This window comes from Artemia franciscana, chromosome 5 (genome assembly GCF_032884065.1).
Source record: "Artemia franciscana chromosome 5, ASM3288406v1, whole genome shotgun sequence".
NCBI lineage: Eukaryota > Metazoa > Arthropoda > Branchiopoda > Anostraca > Artemiidae > Artemia > Artemia franciscana.
Genome location: NC_088867.1, coordinates 28,484,461 through 28,503,386, shown reverse-complemented (window position 1 = coordinate 28,503,386; position 18,926 = coordinate 28,484,461). Strand labels below are relative to the sequence as shown.

At 34.3% G+C, this 18,926-nt stretch overlaps 1 protein-coding gene across 1 annotated transcript in view; it reads right to left on the bottom strand.

Moving 5' to 3' along the window:
* Positions 1 to 18,926, bottom strand: part of LOC136027222 (mitochondrial import receptor subunit TOM70-like) — a 39,299-nt gene that overhangs the window by 4,720 nt on the left and 15,653 nt on the right. The window contains exons 4-9 of the mRNA XM_065704267.1: positions 16,861 to 17,068; positions 12,266 to 12,410; positions 8,559 to 8,751; positions 5,092 to 5,226; positions 2,892 to 3,119; positions 1,580 to 1,800 (exon numbers count right to left, since the gene is read on the bottom strand). Of these exons, the coding sequence (XP_065560339.1) occupies positions 1,580 to 1,800; positions 2,892 to 3,119; positions 5,092 to 5,226; positions 8,559 to 8,751; positions 12,266 to 12,410; positions 16,861 to 17,068 (1,130 nt within the window). The remainder of the gene's footprint in view (positions 1 to 1,579; positions 1,801 to 2,891; positions 3,120 to 5,091; positions 5,227 to 8,558; positions 8,752 to 12,265; positions 12,411 to 16,860; positions 17,069 to 18,926) is intronic.

Genomic DNA, 18,926 nt, shown 5'->3' with positions numbered 1-18,926 from the left:
CGGTGAGCAATCTTAAAAACCTGAATTAATTGAAAACGTCAGAAATTAAATAAAAAACAAGTTTTTTAACTGAAAGTAAGGAGCGACATTAAAACTTAAAACTAACAGGAATTATTCCGTATTTAAATGGGGCACTCCCCTAGTCAATGCCCCACTTTTTACGCTAAAGTTTTGACTCTTTCTCGCAAGTGGTGGCATGATACAGATTAATAAATCTGACAAAACGAATGAACTGTAGAAATATTTGTGATTATGTTTCAAGGATTTGCTAATAATGGATCAGCGAACGTTGTCCAGAAGTTACACTAGCCGTTGTTGACACCCGTTTTAGACACAAAAGTGCTCTTGGTGATCCTTCATTTAAAGTACATGAACTTTAGAAGGCGTACACAGAAGAATAACAATAAGTGTTAGACGTCTTCATAACATATCACACTCTGAACAACTCAAGGCATTAAAGCTACCAACTCTCCTTTTTCGTTGGAAACGTAAATACATGATGCTGACATTTTAGTCGGTATGGTTGAGCCAAATAGAGATGCTGACACATAAATATGTTGCAAAACCAAAAAAGAAGCTTTTTAACCTCCTCTCTTAATGGTATGCACGAGGAGTTTCCAGAAAACCACACAAGTCTTCAGTAAACACCCAAGTTGGACGTGCTTTTTTTTCCTCAGCAAGAACGATGACTGGGTCTGTTTGAAATTTATGAACTGTCTGCCTTGACTCTTGGTCAGACTTGGCAAGGAGCGAGCTGAAAAATCTTTCACACGTGATCATAACATCTTCTCGCGCGACTGAACAGTAATCAAACAATTAACCTGTTGAATTTCATTTTCTTGCATATTAATTATTGTAAATATTTTGCTGAGTGTCATGTGTATTGTAACTTTTACTTTATACTTATTTTTAAACATTTTGAAAACATAAATAACAAAATTATGGCAATTTTGTTCTCTCCGATATGAAGTACCATTTTAAAGAGACGACATTCAACGATATAACACGATAATATCAAACCAGCAAAAATATGCATGATTTCAAATTATAATCAGTTAAAGGTACTATCATATTAGAGTACATACTTAAATAACCAATTTGAATTATTATTATAAGTTATTTATAAGCCTTCAATCTCTAAAAATTCACTCCAATAATTCGAGTACACACAAATACACGTGTGTTATCGATACCATAGTACACACCAATGAGCCACTTATAACCCTACAAGCATTGTTCCTGTGACAATTTTTAAGGTATCATGGACCAAAAATTTCAACTGTGTATCGAAAAACAGCTTTTACTAAATTTAGTTTCTTATTATATAGAGACTCAAAATACCTTTTTGGTACTCAAAATACTTGACTCATTAAGACTTGACGAAACAACCCTATGGCGTTTCAGAGAAGAAGGACCGGGAGATCTAGTACCAGAGGCCATTATTTTTCTTCGTGACTTGGCCACATGAACATAAAATTAAATTTGATGCCTTTGTTAGGGCAGTAATGTATTAATGATTGCTGACAAATGTCAAATCACTATAGATTAAATGAGGAGAGATAAAGAAATGATAACCTACTTTTGAACTTCAATTGTCCCAATCGTTTCCAGTGCAAATTCACATTTTGGATCTTTCGCCACAGCCTCTTCAAGCAATCGTGTGGCTTCTTCCATATCACCGCGGGTTTGTAAGGACAGCATAGCCAGGTGAACCAGGAGATTAGCGTTTTCTGGATCAATTTGCATGGCTCTCTTAAATAGTTTCTCTGCTTCATCAAATTTAGCAGTGTCTGTCAAAACCTGAACATGAAACGATTACCTTAATCTTTAGGTTTAAGTTGTCTGAACCTTAAAAATATCCTGAAGGCAAGAGCCATATTTTGCTTGGAAACCATAGAAAATTACAAATATAATAGGACTTACCTTTAATGGACTAGATAGGTAACTTCGTTAAAATCCTCAGTGGTAAAGTTAATGGTTTTCCTGAGAATTGATTTTTGGAGGACAGTCAATAAGCCAATAGACTTCGCTCTAGTGAGAAAGAATATGTGTGGGTGCGTTGGGGGAAATTCTGTAAAAAGTATCCCCTGGAAAATCCCCTTCACTTTATTTAGGAATAGGTCTCAGGATTTTCTTTCTGTACTATTAGCTAATAGGGTAGTTTTTTTTTACATTTTAAGATCCTAGCGTCAAACTGCTAGACTGTCAGTGAAGTTAAGTGAATTTTCACATGAATTCTTTCTAGATATAAGCAAAAATACGCACAAAAAATACTATTTACATTCAGACTAAATCAACGTTTAACAACGACCGTGTCCTATTGCATCCTGAAATATACTTGAGAGAATCCTCTATACTCCAGCACTTACATACAAAGGTCAAATAGCTATGGAATTTTTTCCCACCAAATGATTAGTGCATTAAAAAACTAATAAAGAATCTGCTTTTGAATTTTCTCTACCGATTTTTTGGAAAAGTTTTTTAATTGTTTCTTGCACAAAGTCAATAACTTGTGCTCTTTTCGTATCACCAATTATTGGTCACAAAGAGTGGATGTAGTTACTAGCAAAATCAAAAAGTCTGTTGTGTGCCTAAAACACATTGAAATTAACTTAAAAAAATAGGAAAGCTTAACACAGAGACTGAGTGGCAATTACAAAAGTAGAAACTGGTACTCGTATCGAAGAGAAAATTACGAACGCCATCAAACGCATGGTGATTTTTTTTTTTCTTTTTTCCAGCCTATTTTAGACTGTATAGACCTATTTGAGCATGGCTGCATTCAAGTTAATTTGAACGTAACTTGGCAGTTTACTCGAAAAAACAAGTAATAACAAGGCTTTAAAAGATATATGAGTAAAAAGAAGGAAAAACTAATAAAGGAAAGATACCTGAGCATAGAGGGAGTAACATTCCACACAATTTGGATACTTCTCCATTGCCTCTTTAAAGTTCTTCAAGGTTTCGTCTGCTTTGCGTGTGTCCCCCTTTACAAACGCGTAGTACTTGTAGTCGGCATATAGCTTTTGAACGTAGGCAATAGGATAGTTGCTACTCAAATCCACAGCCTTGCTGAAGTCACTCCTCGCTTCTTCCATCTTTTCAGTCAGGAGGTTTATCTAAAATAAAGCATAAAATCATTAGTAGCCTGAAAAGGAAAGAATTGCTAAAAATGGATGGAGACAGCCAGTATGCTATCTCAATTCTTTTATCCTTTCTTTTTCTTCTTTTTTGACTTCTTCTTGTTAGTGTTTTTAGCCTTATTAGCGCAATATACAATACATATGTTCCCTTTAATCATTTCTGAAAGAAATAAAAATACCTTGTAATGTTTTTGCTTATTACAAAATAATAGTCATAAGATGTTTGTTTTTTGTATAGAACCTGCGTATTTTTATTGATTCCACTATGTATCATTTGATTTGTGTTTGTGTTCTACAGTATTTGTATCATTAAGGGGAGTTTTCAGCACTTCTGTAGTTTTTTGTTCTAGTCTTGAAACATTCGTTATTTTCTACATAGGTTATTTTCTGGTATGTTTTAGTAGCTTTTGTTCGTAACCATTGTTTCGGAAACAATGGTTTCCGAGTCTAAAACCGATTTATTTAATTCTCTGTCTTCGTTAAAAATTTTGTACTGTCGTCAATATACTTCTATATTTTCATTTTATTAATGGGAGCTCTAATGTTTTTCAGTTTGCTTTAGCAGTATTTTGACTTTCTACATGCTGTTTCGAATTTTGATTATATCTAAGTGGTTCTTTCTGAATACTATGCCACGTTATATATTTCTGCAGAAATTTTGTGTTCTGTGCATTAATACCTATTTACAACAAAAGGAACTACAGGGAAATGTTTTATGTCAAGGTGCTGCAAATATGCCAATTCAGAAAAATATCAACACGAAAAAACATTCAGTAAATTAAGGTAGGTAGGAAGTGAAGTAAGTTAGTTACTAGTTACGAAGTAAACCAGGAGTTAAGGTGGATTACGTTCTATTCCCGTTTATATGGATTATTTTGATAGACTTTTTTCAAAGGAGCACAACAAAGGCTACGGGAAAACAGGGAATCAAATGGGGAAGTAAAACTCTCTTAGAATTAGATTATGCATCCTAGATGTAAATGACAAAAATCAAAAACAAGAAGAACAATAGGGAAATTCTTTTTGTAAGACAGTGGAATTCTAATTTGAATGAATATTTTGGTCCTATGTCCAAGAACCGCCCTCAGCAAACATAGATATATAAAAGAAGAAAGACTTACAACAACATACGACCAATAAAACTAAAATGAAATTTTTTTTTAAACAGACCCAGCATCCTTACTTCAGCGAAGTTCAACCAGGATTGATAAATAAAGTGAGGTGAAACAAGGCAATTCATTGAGATGAAAGAAGAATAATTAAAAACATGTTTTTAATTCTAATCTTGCCTTTTTGGCGAGTAACCTCAAAGGTCTTTTTGTAACTGGTTCTGTGTTAATGTCAACTGTTTTTTTTTTTATATTTTGTAAGGTCGTTTTTAATTAACTTTGTGTATAGAGCATTTAGTGAATATTCCTTCAAGTCCCTATTTAAGGAAATAATATCACTAATCTTAAGTCTGATTTCAATTGCTTCTCGAACTACCTGCTTTATGCCTAGATCATTGCTAATAAGGGCGGATTCTTCAAGAAGTATTTTGTGGCTAGGATTTTCAAAAACATGGCTGCTTAAAGCAGAATCAAAAGGAATATTAGCAGTATTAGAATCCAAAGCTTTGATGATGTCATCTTTACGCTGTTGTAGGTGTTTCTCTAAATTCTGGTGAGTTCTACCTCCATAGTATTTGCAACAGTCACGTGGTGTTTGGTAGACCCCTCTTTGGCGAGTAACTGAGGTTTTATCTTTTGCAGAATTTAGGAAATTTTTGATTTGGAAGTTATTGGTAAATACTACATACAGATTATTTTGTGGATGGAGGGTGCAAAGAGGTAGGCTTTGAATAGGTTGGGACGTAGGAGGAGTGTGGGTAGCTATGTTGGCATCACGTGGCTTAGTGTTGGTGTTGGCCTTAGGCGTGAGTTATTAGTCGTAGAATTTAATATATTACCTGTCCTCTATGATGGTAAATATCGGCATTGTTTCCGTCGATAGAGATAGCCTGATCAAAATCCTTTAGACTGTCCAAAGAAGAATTCAGTGTAATCTGCAGCGAAGCTCGCTTTATCAGTGCATTCACCATAACCTTTAAAAAAAACGAGACTTACTAACAAGAACATGCTAAAACCTTGCATTTCAATCATGGAAAGTTACCGATCAAATATGCTTTTGAGGATTTATATCAGTGTATCTTAGAGAATTCCTTATTTCTTTAATAATTTAAATACATGTCTAAAATTCTACAAGATTTTTCCTAGCTTGAGTTGATTCCTTAATCAGTTTTGAACTAGCCTCTTATTAAATAATGCATGAATTTCAAGCAAGGGCCAGCATATAAATTTAATTAATATTTATTAATATCTATAAATCGCGGAACTGTAACCCTTGCATTTTATAGGTTTGCACATTTACTAAAAATTCTCTTACGTTTGGCCACACGAGAATATTTTCTAGGAGACCAGGAAATTTCTTGCGCAGAAAAATCTCCCAGGAAGTTCTGTTCTACTATTGTATCTTCTTTGTATTAGGACCGTGATTGGGTTTAGCCCACTTGTCTTCCTGAATTTGGAATTGGAATTCCTAACGCCGCAGTTGATACTACAAATTTGAGCTGTAAGACTGTCACGCTCCCATAGTCTCTTAGAGCCCCCATGGCCATTTCAAAAGTGATTCAACGCTACACCTATGTTAAAACTTAACAAGCATATACTTTGCAAAAGAAAATGCCCAACGTCATTCTTGCCTGTGTCGAGGTTACTGGAGTAACTCGATGCAACTTCACTCCTACCAATTTTCTGTAGGTAGGAACATTTACAAGAATTGTTCTGCTGCGGGGTTATAATAGAGACTAGCCTGTCGTATCCTATTTTTACACCTAAACCGTTTTACCGGCATAAGTTATGCTAATTTAGTCGAGCATACAATTTTATTGAGCTATTTGCACTAGCCCACTTGAATTTTCAAACACTTCCCGAATGCTTTGCCAGTAAAAGTTACCACACGAATGCCATCTGTAAATAGGTTTATGAGGAGTTTTAATTACTTCTAACGCTATCAAAAGATGATACTGGACTTAATTGACTTGAGCTCTTGCTCGGCAACATGTCCAGTGTAGAGTAAAGGTGAAAGGAAAAAGACGATAGATGAAAGAGAAATGATATACTCATTTGTGTTCGACTTCTTAGTGAACTAGGAATCCGTTTGTCAAAAAAAAAACGGTCAAAGTTAACTAACAATTACAAAACAAAAACGGCAAAATATACTTATTAGTTGACTAGTAAAGTAAATCAAACGACGCTTTAGATGCTATACAAAAACACAAAAGAGATCCGTATGAAATATACATCTATAATGTTATTTAGCATCTTTAACGTGATTAAATAAAAAAACAAGTTTTTTTTAATGAAAGTAAAGAGCAACATTAAAACTTAAAACGAACAGAAATTACTCCGTATTCCTCCTCAAAGCCCCGCTCTTTACGCTAAAGTTTGACTCTTTCTATTAACTCTACTTTTGAAAACAGTAAGAAACTTTAGCGTAAACAACAGGGCGTTGAGGAGGAAAAGCCCCTTTCATATACGGAGTAATTTCTGTTCGTTTTAAATTTTAATGGCTTCGGTGTTTGGGATACAGTGGAGGACATAGTTTTTTTTTTGTTTTTTTTTTGTTTTTTTCAGCGTTGGGGTTTCCTTAGCCTAAGAACATACGAAAAAAGAATTTTCCTCAAAATAAAGGATAAAAAAAGAGAGTAGACTCGTAGGCAACTACTTATAACTTTTTTTCTGAAGGAGTGAAAATCACCCAAACAGCAAAATAACAGTCAGATTACGTGAAAACCAAGGGGTATTTAAAAACTGTAAAATCACAATAGCCCCGAGGAGACTAGGCCCAGAAACCTCCTTCTCGTTCTGCACATCAAAGGAAGTATATATTAAAAACAAGGAGAGAGAGAAATCTCATGATGAAGAAAGCAAATGGGACTTCGGCCAGTAGAAGGAAAAGAAAAACTAAAGCTACGCGGATATTTCGTCTGTTTGAAACAAGACGTCTTAAACGCTAAGAAAACAAAGATAAAACTAAAACGACCCAAAAGCAAATAAAATCGAAAAGTAAGGAATAAATACAGGAAATACATACATACATACATATATATATATATATATATATATATATATATATATATATATATATATATATATATATATATATATATATATATATATATATATATATATATATATATATATATATATATATATATATATATATATATATATATATATATATATATAATATATATATATATATATATATATATATATATATATATACATATATATATATATATATATATATATATATATATATATATATATATATATATAGCTATATATATATATAGCTCTGGGGCTACACGGAAAGCAGGTCGTCCTTGTCTGGGTTGGAAGGATGTCATAAATAAAGATTTAAAGGAAATGGGAACTTCCTGGGAGGGTGTAAATAGGGAAGATTTAAATAGATTAGGTTGGAGGAGTAGCGTGCGTAGCTGTGTTGGCCTCAGGCGGCTTGGTGCTGCAGTGAGTTATCTCTCTCTCTCTCTGTCTCTCTCTCTCTCTCTCTCTTTGTTTTTGTCATGGCTGGTCGCTTTAGACCTTTCAGGATTCTATATTATATCAGAGTAAATTATTGCTTGTGGCCCCTTGCTTAAGCCGAGCAGAGATCAATTCTTAAGCCGGTTTAAGGCTTAAGTTGGCCAAGTGAAAACAGCTTTCATTTCACCACATTTGACATTCCCTCAAAACAGTCATTTCGATGCACCTTATTTACTATAGAGGCTTAACCTCCTGAGACCCGAGGTTTGGTTTCATGACGTAGAATTATCAAAGCATATGGTCAAGATCGGAAAATTCTTGGATTTCAGATAATTTTTCCAAAGGAATTTCCCTTGGAAATTCCAAAGAAATTTTGGCTTAAGCCGGGCAGATCAATTCTTTCGAAACTAGGTACGTTGAGTCTTGCAGTGTCTGCAACTTTACAGAAACTCTTTTATAGAAACTTTTGAGTATTCTCTTATAAACTAATCAGTTTTTCCCATGATGTCAATTAGGAGGATACCTTGAGCACTATTTAACTTTAGTTTTTATGGTGAACAGAAAAAATAAGAGACTTAAGTTGTTTTACTAGATGTTAAAAGATAATAATCCAAGATTTTTTTACTTCTTTTATATTGGAGAAAACGTTCTGTGAAATACAGCTAAAAATTTGTGGCCAAAAAAGCCATATTTAAAAATTAATAAATCAAATGGAAACTTTCTTCTTAGGGCTTCTAAATTTGAACTTGCAATCTCTGGAAATGACCACTATCGGAAGATCAATCTTGAGAAGAGTACAGAACTTGATCAACAATCACAAACTTACCTTAGGGCTCCCAAAGGCGACTAATTTATCAAAGTCTTCTAATGCCCCAGTTAAATCAAGGGACAACATTCTAAATGTTCCACGCAGAAGACGAATTACATCGTTTTCGTGAACTTCCAGGACTTCATTACAAGCAGGGATAACCTCATCATATTCTCTTTTGTGAAAGCAGAGTAAAGGTTTATCTTCGGGCCTAGAAATATGTGTATACAACAATAGATATTTTATATGGTTCCATTTTAGAATCAAAAGGGGAAACGGTTTACACCCCCTCCTCCCTCTAACTTCGTATTCATTGCGCTTAGGTGGAAGTTAAACTATATCTACCATGATTTTAAAGACTGTCATACGAAAAAAAGGACAAAAAGTGACAAATAAAAAGGTGAATAAATTCATTTCTGCAAGAAAAAAAGAAGCCAAAAACTCAAGGCGGTACTAAAAGCAGGTTGAACTTTAACAAAGTTAGGGTCTTTGCTCATTTCTGCTCAGATCCTCTTTTTTACGTAAATGTAAAAAAAAAATATGTTAAACGGGTACCAACCACAACATAATTGCCCAAGTAAGCTGCTAGTCTTACCTAGTATCAATTCCCGGTATTCATACATCCTCAACCCACAGCTTAACACATTTTAAACTATTTTTTAAGCAAAATCTCAAAAAGAACGTTCTCAGAAACATAGCAAAATATTAGAACGTGTATCATAGTATCTGATTTTCAGCGATTATTCAGAATATCGTTGTCTACTTTTCAGTGACATCTTTTTTTTCTTTTTCACTTTGTCTATAAAAATAGGAGTATGTTTCAACTTTTAAGTTCTATTTTATAACATTGCGTTTGAGCTAATTATACACTAATGAATCCATGAGTCTGACAAAAGACTGTAAAGTGTTTCAGAAGATTTACTACAATTTCTAACGTAATTTATAGTTGTAAATATTAAGTTGCTATTTATGAGCACAATTTTCCGTTAGAGCTCTGCAATTATATGCCTAATTTTTTTTATGAAAAATAGATTATTTGGTTACTAAAACAGAGTTCAAAAATTTTTGGCAAAATGGCCTATGACCCCTTATGAAGAAAATGAATTCGAATAAAAAATGCCCCGTATTGAATTCTAGCAATGGCTCAGGGTTATCTTGATTTCTTTTTTTTTTGGGGGGGGGGGGTATATAGGTAATAATATTGTGTATTATCATGCTAAGAAACAAGGGAGACTTCTGAAATTTTTACAGCTTTATAGAAGAGTAAAGGTAAGAATTATAAAGTTAGTAACAGTTTTTCCCCCAACATTTTAAATAAGACAGATTTGCCAAATGAAGGTACGTAGCTAAATGTGTATAAACATACAAATTTGACCTAGATTGACTTAGATGTACATAAACACACAGAACTTTTGTTTCAATCTTGAAGTTTATATTCTATTTTATAATAAAGGCAGGCATACCCCAGGGTAGTATATTGAGACCTATGCTTGTCATTCTTTACATAAATTTCACGGGAGATAGCCTAGGGAGCAATCTACACCACTTTACCGAGGACAACAAATTTAGTCAAAACATGATGTCCTGATCAACAATAGCTATACTAAAGGTTTTTAATTTTTAAGCAAGGATAATTTTTAAGCAATGATAGCGTGCTCTAACTTCTTCGAAGGCTTGGTAAGATCTCAAACTTAGAGTAACTTACAACCTTTCTTTATTGATAAACTTCAAAAATCCTATAAGTGAAGTCTGAAATAACCTTTTTGAAGGGTAGCTCTCCTCTGTATCCTCTCTTTCTTTTTCCCCCTCAGGCAATCATGCTGAATTAACGGTTGTAAGTAATCAGAAGAGGGTTCGTTTGAATGGATATTAAAGTTCTACTTCATTCTTACGTCACTAAAGAGATCGCGCCACAACAAATTGTCATTTTCTGACACAAAACAACAATTTTGGCCAAATAGGGAAAAATGCCAGCGAGTGACAATTCTGAAATAGCTAATCAATTGAAAATTTTTCAAAAAATGCATATAAAATTCACCCTTGCCTTAATTCCTCGCCCAAGAACTCCAAATTTCTTCTGGAATGTTTTCTAAAATTCTTCCTCCTATGCACTCTCCAGGCGATACTTTGGAACCTACAATTTAGTCTTCTATATGTCTAAGTCCACCCTTCCCCTCCAAACGACACTGAAGTTAGGTGGATTTTGACAAACTTTGCATTTTTTAGATGTTTTCAGGTTTCTTGAGTTCCATATATTTTATTAACATTACAAGCATACAGGCGACACTACAGGGGGTGGAGGAGAGAGTATTAGATAGTAAAGATCTCTAAGGAGATAGCGAAGAAATAAATATATCATTTGACGCTCTATCTTAAAATAAAAATCATTTTCGTTGCAAATATTGATGGGTTGCAAAAAATTATTCTCTGATAAGACGAATACTAACATTATTATGTAGAACCGAAATCAAGGGGTCTCATTTTCGGAAACATGCCTGTTCGCTGCAGAGTTTGACAAAGATAGGTGGAATCCGTGCATTTTTGCCTTGCCTCCTTTCGAGTACTTCTTCTATTATTTTGTTTTCTAATTTTTTGAATGTGTCTTAGCTTGGATAAAAATTAAGGCTTCTAGAGAATTTTGTATTTTTTATAACTGGGATAACATACTGCTTCTTGGCTGCCACCAGCATCCGACAAAACTGATTTAATTAAATGATGACTCCAATCGTCTCTTGAGAATTTTTTTTTTTTTTTAAACTCGAAAAAAACTTCAGAATAGATGGACATACATTTATCGTTTTTTTACCAAAAAAAAAGCCAAAAATGAAACTACCCACGTCAAACTTTTTTTCTAATGTAACAGAAAAAGAAAGGAATTAGCTTAACAAGGGGTATTTGCAATAGCTCAAAAGTTTTCAGTAAAACTCAAATCGTACTTTAGCCTTAAAAGTGTAGGACTGAGGGACAACAGTCCATTTTTAAGATAAATTACGCTTGCTTTAAATTTAAGATCATCCATTGCTTTTACCAAATATTTTTGTTGATTGTTTTCCTCTTGTAACATGTAGATTACCAGGAACGAGACAATTAAAACTTTAATAAAACTTTAGAATTTTTTTAGACTTAATAAAATTTATAACAATTCAATTGGAATTTTATTGAAAACGTAAAACTGCTGGGAGTTATTTGATTAATTAGGCGTCTCCTTTTTGAGCATCAAAGTGTATTGAATCACAGACAATAACAATCAAAACATGAGCTTCTTTTTTCTCTCTCTATTGTTAAAGGAGACAAAACGAATTGCCTCCCTGTCTCCTTTGTATAAGATTTATGTATATCATTTCTTGTTTAATAAAGTCAAGTCAAGCTTATAAGCCCGAGAGTCATTATTTTTATAAGAAAAATAAAAAAATTAACGCGCTAGAATTAAAAGTCTTCGGTAACGAAAATTGATCTGGGGTTCTTTTTATTAAGCTCTCCATTCAATTTTTTTTTTTTTTTTGTAAAGAATGACAGAAACACTGTGCTTATTTGAAGAATCAGTGGCATCAAGATGCCTTCCCATTAACTAATGATACTTCAAAAAACTTTTATCCATTGCATTACACCAAATGATCAGCACTAAATCGCAAATGAAATCTTCGGGGTGACCCTGTTTGATGAGAGGGTAGCTCTGCCAAATCTACGAATCGAAACGGTGTTGATTCCTATTATAAAACCATTACCTCATTCCATCTCCTCTGTCAAGTGTTGCATTCACGGCTTCTTGAATGGGGTCTTGACTGAAGGAAGCAAAAAATGACTTGATGTAATGTGGTGACGGCAGGTTAGGCCTCCGGGTTGTCATCTCCTTTGCGGCACATTTTTGTCCTAATAACATACAAATTTGAATAAATAAAACATATCACACACACTTCTGAGAAGTGAAAATACAAACCAACTCTGAGATCACATCCCTGCATCTTTTTTCCGACGCAAAATGGGTCACTCCTAGAAAATGGCCCGGACAAAAAATTGATATTCAGTAGAGAGCAAAAACAATGGTATTCTTCTATTCATTCCACATGACAAATCATGCTGGTGTTATTCACATTAGATGACACGATAACTTCCGACCAATGGTGTCTCTTTTTCTTCGGCCTCAACTTTCTGATAAGCCTTTAGTATATTTTCCAATCTAAATGCCTTTTTAATGAATCTGTTAAAATATTTCATAGCAAACGATTACAAAGCAGGAAGTTGAGGCCAAAAACAATGAAGTCTAACCAAAAAACACAAAACATCCGTTTTCATGCGTAAGCGCCACTATTCAAACTCAAGAGCAAGTTGAATTTCAAAAGAATTTCAAAACAATTACAGTATCTCTCCAATAGCATACACACCGCATAGAACATATTTTCGTATTGTCACAGTTTTCAACTTACAATTTTTTCAAACAAGACTGGCTATTACTACCATCCCTGAAACTGAGAATTGAGCATCTATTCAATAAAACAGTAAAAGGAACAATAAAACAACACATTGCAGCTACATTTATGCCCTTTCATGATCTGTCTAGAATTAGGAATTCCAAACATTTCTTTTTACTTTTTTTATTTAAGCTATTTACGGAACACATATTTGATATCTAATTTTAAGCACAAATTGTCAATTATTAACTGCATTGGAAGCACGATACACTTATTTGGATTTTCTTTACATTCTTAGACTCAAGACAATATTCAGGTGGGACTGGGCGTTTAGAATAACTTCCCACAATATTAGTGTATTTTGACAATATTCCAAGATTTTCATGCAAAGAAAACACCTCAATGCACTTATTCATCTCAATCTAAAATATAAAATGGTCTTTAATAACTCAAAAAAATGAGTCAAATACTTGCAGTGATGTAACACTGAATATACCAAGGATACCAAAATGAAAACATTTTTGTGAACAGTTTGCAATGAAAACATAGCAAACTTGCAATTATATTGACTCCTCCAGCGTGACTTAGCCGGTTAGAACCTCCAACAGGTTGAATCTAGTTCGGCATTGTGGAGTGACATGCATGAGAGGTGTAGCATAAAGTGAGAGATGATAACAACGGCAATGAAGGGGGGAAAATTAATGCCATGTTTTTCTTCTCACTTAATTGGACTATCTATCTTGGCTTTTTCTACAATTAGCCATGACTTGACTTGCCCACAACTATTCCATTTTTAATTCAAAAATCAACATTTAATCAAAATTCTAAAATTTAATATTAAGTTTTAAGGCAGTACAAGATTTCCGTCAGTGTTGGAACATCAAGCCATGAAAAAAAAAACAGACAAAGTAAATAGTTAAATAAGACAAAGCTTTCGGCTGTAAAAATATAACCTCAACAATCTGTTGATTCCCAAAGACAACTACACCTTCTAAGGAACCACAATCTTTTAAACTGTCTAGTGCCATATGTTTTCAGCTTATTTTTCGCTAACTTTTCACCCATATTTCTTTTTTTTATTCTAGTACCCAATACTATCAAACAACATAACTGCAAATGAAAGTCTTTTTCGTTAAAAATCGAATTGCCGATCTTTTCAATTAGAAAAAAAAAAACTATTCACACAAACGAGTTTCATTTTCCCTGTCCTTAGTACTTCGAGTTTTGGGAGATCAATCTATTTGTCAACCAGTATTATCCAATAGTTAATGCAAGTCATCGTTCTTTTACCCTAGAAATTCGGCCGGACAGTGAAAAAACCAGCAGGTCTCTTTGATACATCTGGACTGGGTTAGATTAGTCAGGCTGCTGACTAATATTTCCACAATCCCAACTTTTAGATAAAATTGAGATTATCTTCAATGACAAGATAATTCTACAACGTGATTTTTCTAGACCTAAATATATCTGGTATAAGATTTGCGAGTACCAGATATGGCATTTTAAAAGACAGTCGATTATCTGATGAATGTATTTCCTTTCAAGCGACTGGATTTTTATTCAGATAGAAAAAAAGAACGGATCAAAAATTCATAACTGACGAATAAACGGAAAAAGTGAAAGAAAAACAAATTGGCAGTTGCATACAATTATCTTTGCAATCACTGGTGATTTATCACTAGTTTCAGTAATATATTTTTTTTTATATTGTAACATTTTTTCCTGCAGAGTTTCTTATGTATGTTTTGACTTTTTTTCTGAATTTTAATTCATTCCATATGCTTGCTATCTTCGCTGAACAAAAAGTTGTACCTTATATAAACAAACAAAAATTAACAAATTAACACTGTCCATAAAAATAGTATGGATGGCTCAAACAGAAAAACGAGTGAAAATGCGCCTTCAATATAGCAAAATTATATTTCTTTAAAGTCATTAGAGGGCAAATTCGAGTATTACCGTAATAAAGAGTCAAGTAACTTCCCTGTATTATTTTTTCAGCAATTTCGCATTCATGCGATTTTTGATAGAGAAACTTTCCATTGGAATACAAAAGTTCTAATACTTTTTTGCAGGTCACAAGTCATTTTCAGGCAATCAGACTTCTCCCGTGCCCTATTTTATTATGCAACCCCCGAAGATCCAAAAAAATACACTCCAGGAATAGAATAGCCCCTCAGCCCTTGGGGCGAACAATTTTATTTAGCAATTGTGCAGTTTATCCACTTTCCAAGACTATAGAGCAGAGTAAGATAATATTTACTTCGCTAGCTCAGAAAATGTAAACTGATAAGATTTTAAGAATCGATTCCAGTTTAAATTCATCCAACCCTCTCCCCTCCCCCATGTGGGTATATAGCCTTGGGTCATACACCCAAGTTTGAGGATTTTGTCTATTTTGTTAATTTGCATTACAGAACATTACTAAATGGACACAATAGAATCCTAATACATACAATGGTTAAATCTTCAGCCTAGACCAAAAAGCATTCCTATGTCTTTATACCTAACGTAATTTTTACAGGATCTAGACTTTTCCCCTGAAACAGCCTTCTTAATTTAGAAAGGCTTTCATACCTATCATTAGATTGCATATTCTTCAGATTTATGTCCATTCTATTTTAGTATCCTGCCTCCAGAAAAGAAGATGGCGGGCGTAGATTGCAAAAACAGGCAAATCCTGCTATGATTTTTAATAAGCTCTGATAATATCGAGAAAATCGTAAATTTCAATAATATAGAAAACCTTCCAGTCATCCAACGAGTCGGCTTCAGAGTAAGGAGTCACCTTTAAAAATGTTCGTTCAACTTGCCATGTTTCTTAGTCAATCTGCTCATCGAACGAGTCGGCTTCAGAGTAAGGAATCACCATTGGAAGTGTTTGTTCAACTTGCCATGTTTCTCAGTCAATTTGCTCATCCAACGAGTCAACTTCAGAGTAAGGATTCACCTTTGGAAAAGTTCGTTCAACTTGCCATGTTTCTCAGTCAATCTGCTCATCATCTTATTCCAGCAGCGCAGTCTACTTTTCGTCCTGATATCGATTGCCTTTCCTCATTTTGGTCCAGATGGAAGTGACAGACATGCAAAGGAGCAGAGTCATTTTTTCCTATTTAGGAGGAGGGGGAAGGCTCTGGGGAAGACTCCCTATACCATATCTAAAAAGTATGTCTATGAATTAAACACTACTGCTATTTTTGTATTTGATATTATTGTTGTCAAATTGCATCATCATAGCACTACAAAGAGTCGAAGATGACTTTTGGGGGGAGTTATCTTTTGGGGTATGGGGAAATTCAGAAAATACAAGAAAAAATATACATTGGAAGTAAAATATAGAAAAAATCTCAAGATTCGAAACCACTTTGCTAGCTCGGTAAAACCTTGCTGGTTATATAGACAGCCTATCCACTTGTCTATATGTAGTGTGAAGTTTTAGTGCATGCCTTATCTTCCTTTCTGCTGGAATGAACTCCCAAGTTAACAAAGTAACGAATTAATGCAGCAATTGGGCTGGTTACAATATGCTTGGTCGCTAAAATCCATTTCAGTTCAGGTTTGCTTTAACGAAAAAGGACGTTCTGATTATAACAGTAGTCCTTATCAAATGTACTTACGCATAGCAAACATGTTAAGTCGCTCCATTTACCAACCGAGATCAGTAAATCGAAATTTCAGTGGTTGTTATGGCAACATTTTATCCATTTTTTCCATTTGTCTCATTACTCTTGAATTCACTCTTCTTATACATTAAATCCAGATAATGAGCCGATAAACTGCGGTGCTTCGCACCAGGATTTTTCCCGCTCATTTTTTTTTTACAGTCACCACAACTATTACAGAGGAGGGGCACACAAACGTATTTATTCTGATTACCGGATTAGTACTTTTGTAGCAATATTATTTCTTACCTAAATTTTTCAAAACTCTATCAGCAATCCCGAGCGTACTTTGATTCTGAAAGCCCTCCAGAAGGCAAGTTGTTGTCACATCTTCAAGAGCTTCTTCTAGCTTAAATAAATGTTCATAAGCTTTGCCTCTTCGCAAATAGGCTTTCACATATTTATCATTTAGAGAAATCGCTTGAGAGCAATCCTCAACAACCTTTGCATAGTCTTTCTAAAAGTAAATCCATGTTAGTAACAAATTAACAAAAGATAATTAAATTTTAAATAAATTATAATTAATTAAATTTTATTTTTAATTAATTATAATTTTAATTAATTAAAATTAGTCTCTACCCGACCTACAGCTAATATTCAATTCGGTAACAAAGGGATTATATTTTGAATAAGCGGATTATTTTTCTTCTTGAGTGAAAATTCCCTTGGGAACTTTGATTAAGAATTAACCCGAGTGATTTCCCTAGAGTGATTTAATATCCGATTGTTTAGATTTATTTACTATTGACATTTTTGCCATTTGAACTTGGTGTACTCAGTAGCAATACTTATTATGGATCTGGAACAGTGTGTCTGTTTAAAAAGAATTACAAGCAAAACAGGCGGCGTGCAGTGTATCAAATGTAATAAATGGTCTCATTTTAGTTGTGGAAAAACTAAATACTCTAATGACTTGAAGAAGACCTTTGTGTGCGTAATTTGTACACAAAAAGATTCCCCAAAAACCTTTACTCTGAAAAAACTGAGATCGAAAAATAATAGTCCGAAACAGCAAAGTAATAACGATAAAATCCAGGTTCATCTTAAAAAGAGCACTATCTTCCCAATAGAAAACTTGTCATCTATATCTCCAGGCATTCCTGGCGGTGCACTGAGAAGTATGGATACTATAGAAAATATCACCGAGGAAAGAAATGACTGCTTAGGTCCTGATCTGAGCTGCCTCTAATGTGACGAACCAACAAAAGACAGCCCTTCGCTTGATTGTCATCTTTGCTTACACCGCATGCATGCGGCCTGCGCTGCAATTGATGCAGACATAGTCCTTGCTCTGCAGAAACCCTCGGGACGTTTCTTTCTTTTTACCTGTGAGAAGTGCTTAAACCAGGGTAATATAACCAGCTCTAAAGTTCTCAGTAATAATGTATCTGTTCAATGCAGTAGCTTTGTTACTAGTCAAACAACACAAACAGACCTAGAGTATTCTCAGTCTCCGCATACAGATGAAGAGGATCTTACAACAGATCATATTGCTGAACGACGTGTCTGCAGATTTCACATAAGGCGAGGCTGTAGAAAGGCGGAGAATTGCACGTTTCTCCATATTTGCGAGGATTATTTCAAAGGCATCTGCCGTGATGAGTGTTGTATTCTGCCTCACAGATCTCTGTGTAAAAAATTTGCTCATGGCCTTTGTTTCATGAACTATTGTCCTAATGTGCATCTCACTTCCCACAGAACGAAAAAGCTACGTTCCAATACTGAATTGCGAAGTTCAAAAAACGGGGAACGAAAAATTCCACCTCTGTTAAAACATGGTTGCCAAAGACAACAATTTACAGTCCCACTTATGAGCTTGAAGCTCAAACCACCTGTCTTAAATCAGCCAATGCAGATCTCTCCCCCCTCATACCAACCACTCCTCGTCAAACCTTGGAGAAACTGGCAAGAACCAACATCTACCAGCCTTCCGACAGTATATCCAGTACTAGCAATCAACCAGTTTGGAATTTCAAAGAAATCAGAGATTCACCCACCCCTCAAACCATGTCTTCCGAGTATCCAAACTTGGAACCGATTCGATGTGCTGGCAAGGAGATTCGAGACCGCAGTGTAAAGCCCTTCTTTCATCGCTATATATTTCCGAAAATATTATTATCAAATGTCCGGTCACTTATGAACAAATTAGAAGAGGTTGAACTTTGTTTGAAGAATGAACTGGTTGATATTGCTTGTATCTGTGAATCATGGTCTGCGACTGAAGATGTTGTAGCAATTGAAGGATATGATACCTATTTCAAACCTTGAATGACACCCAGTGATATTACAGTAACACATGGTGGTGGTGTTGGTAT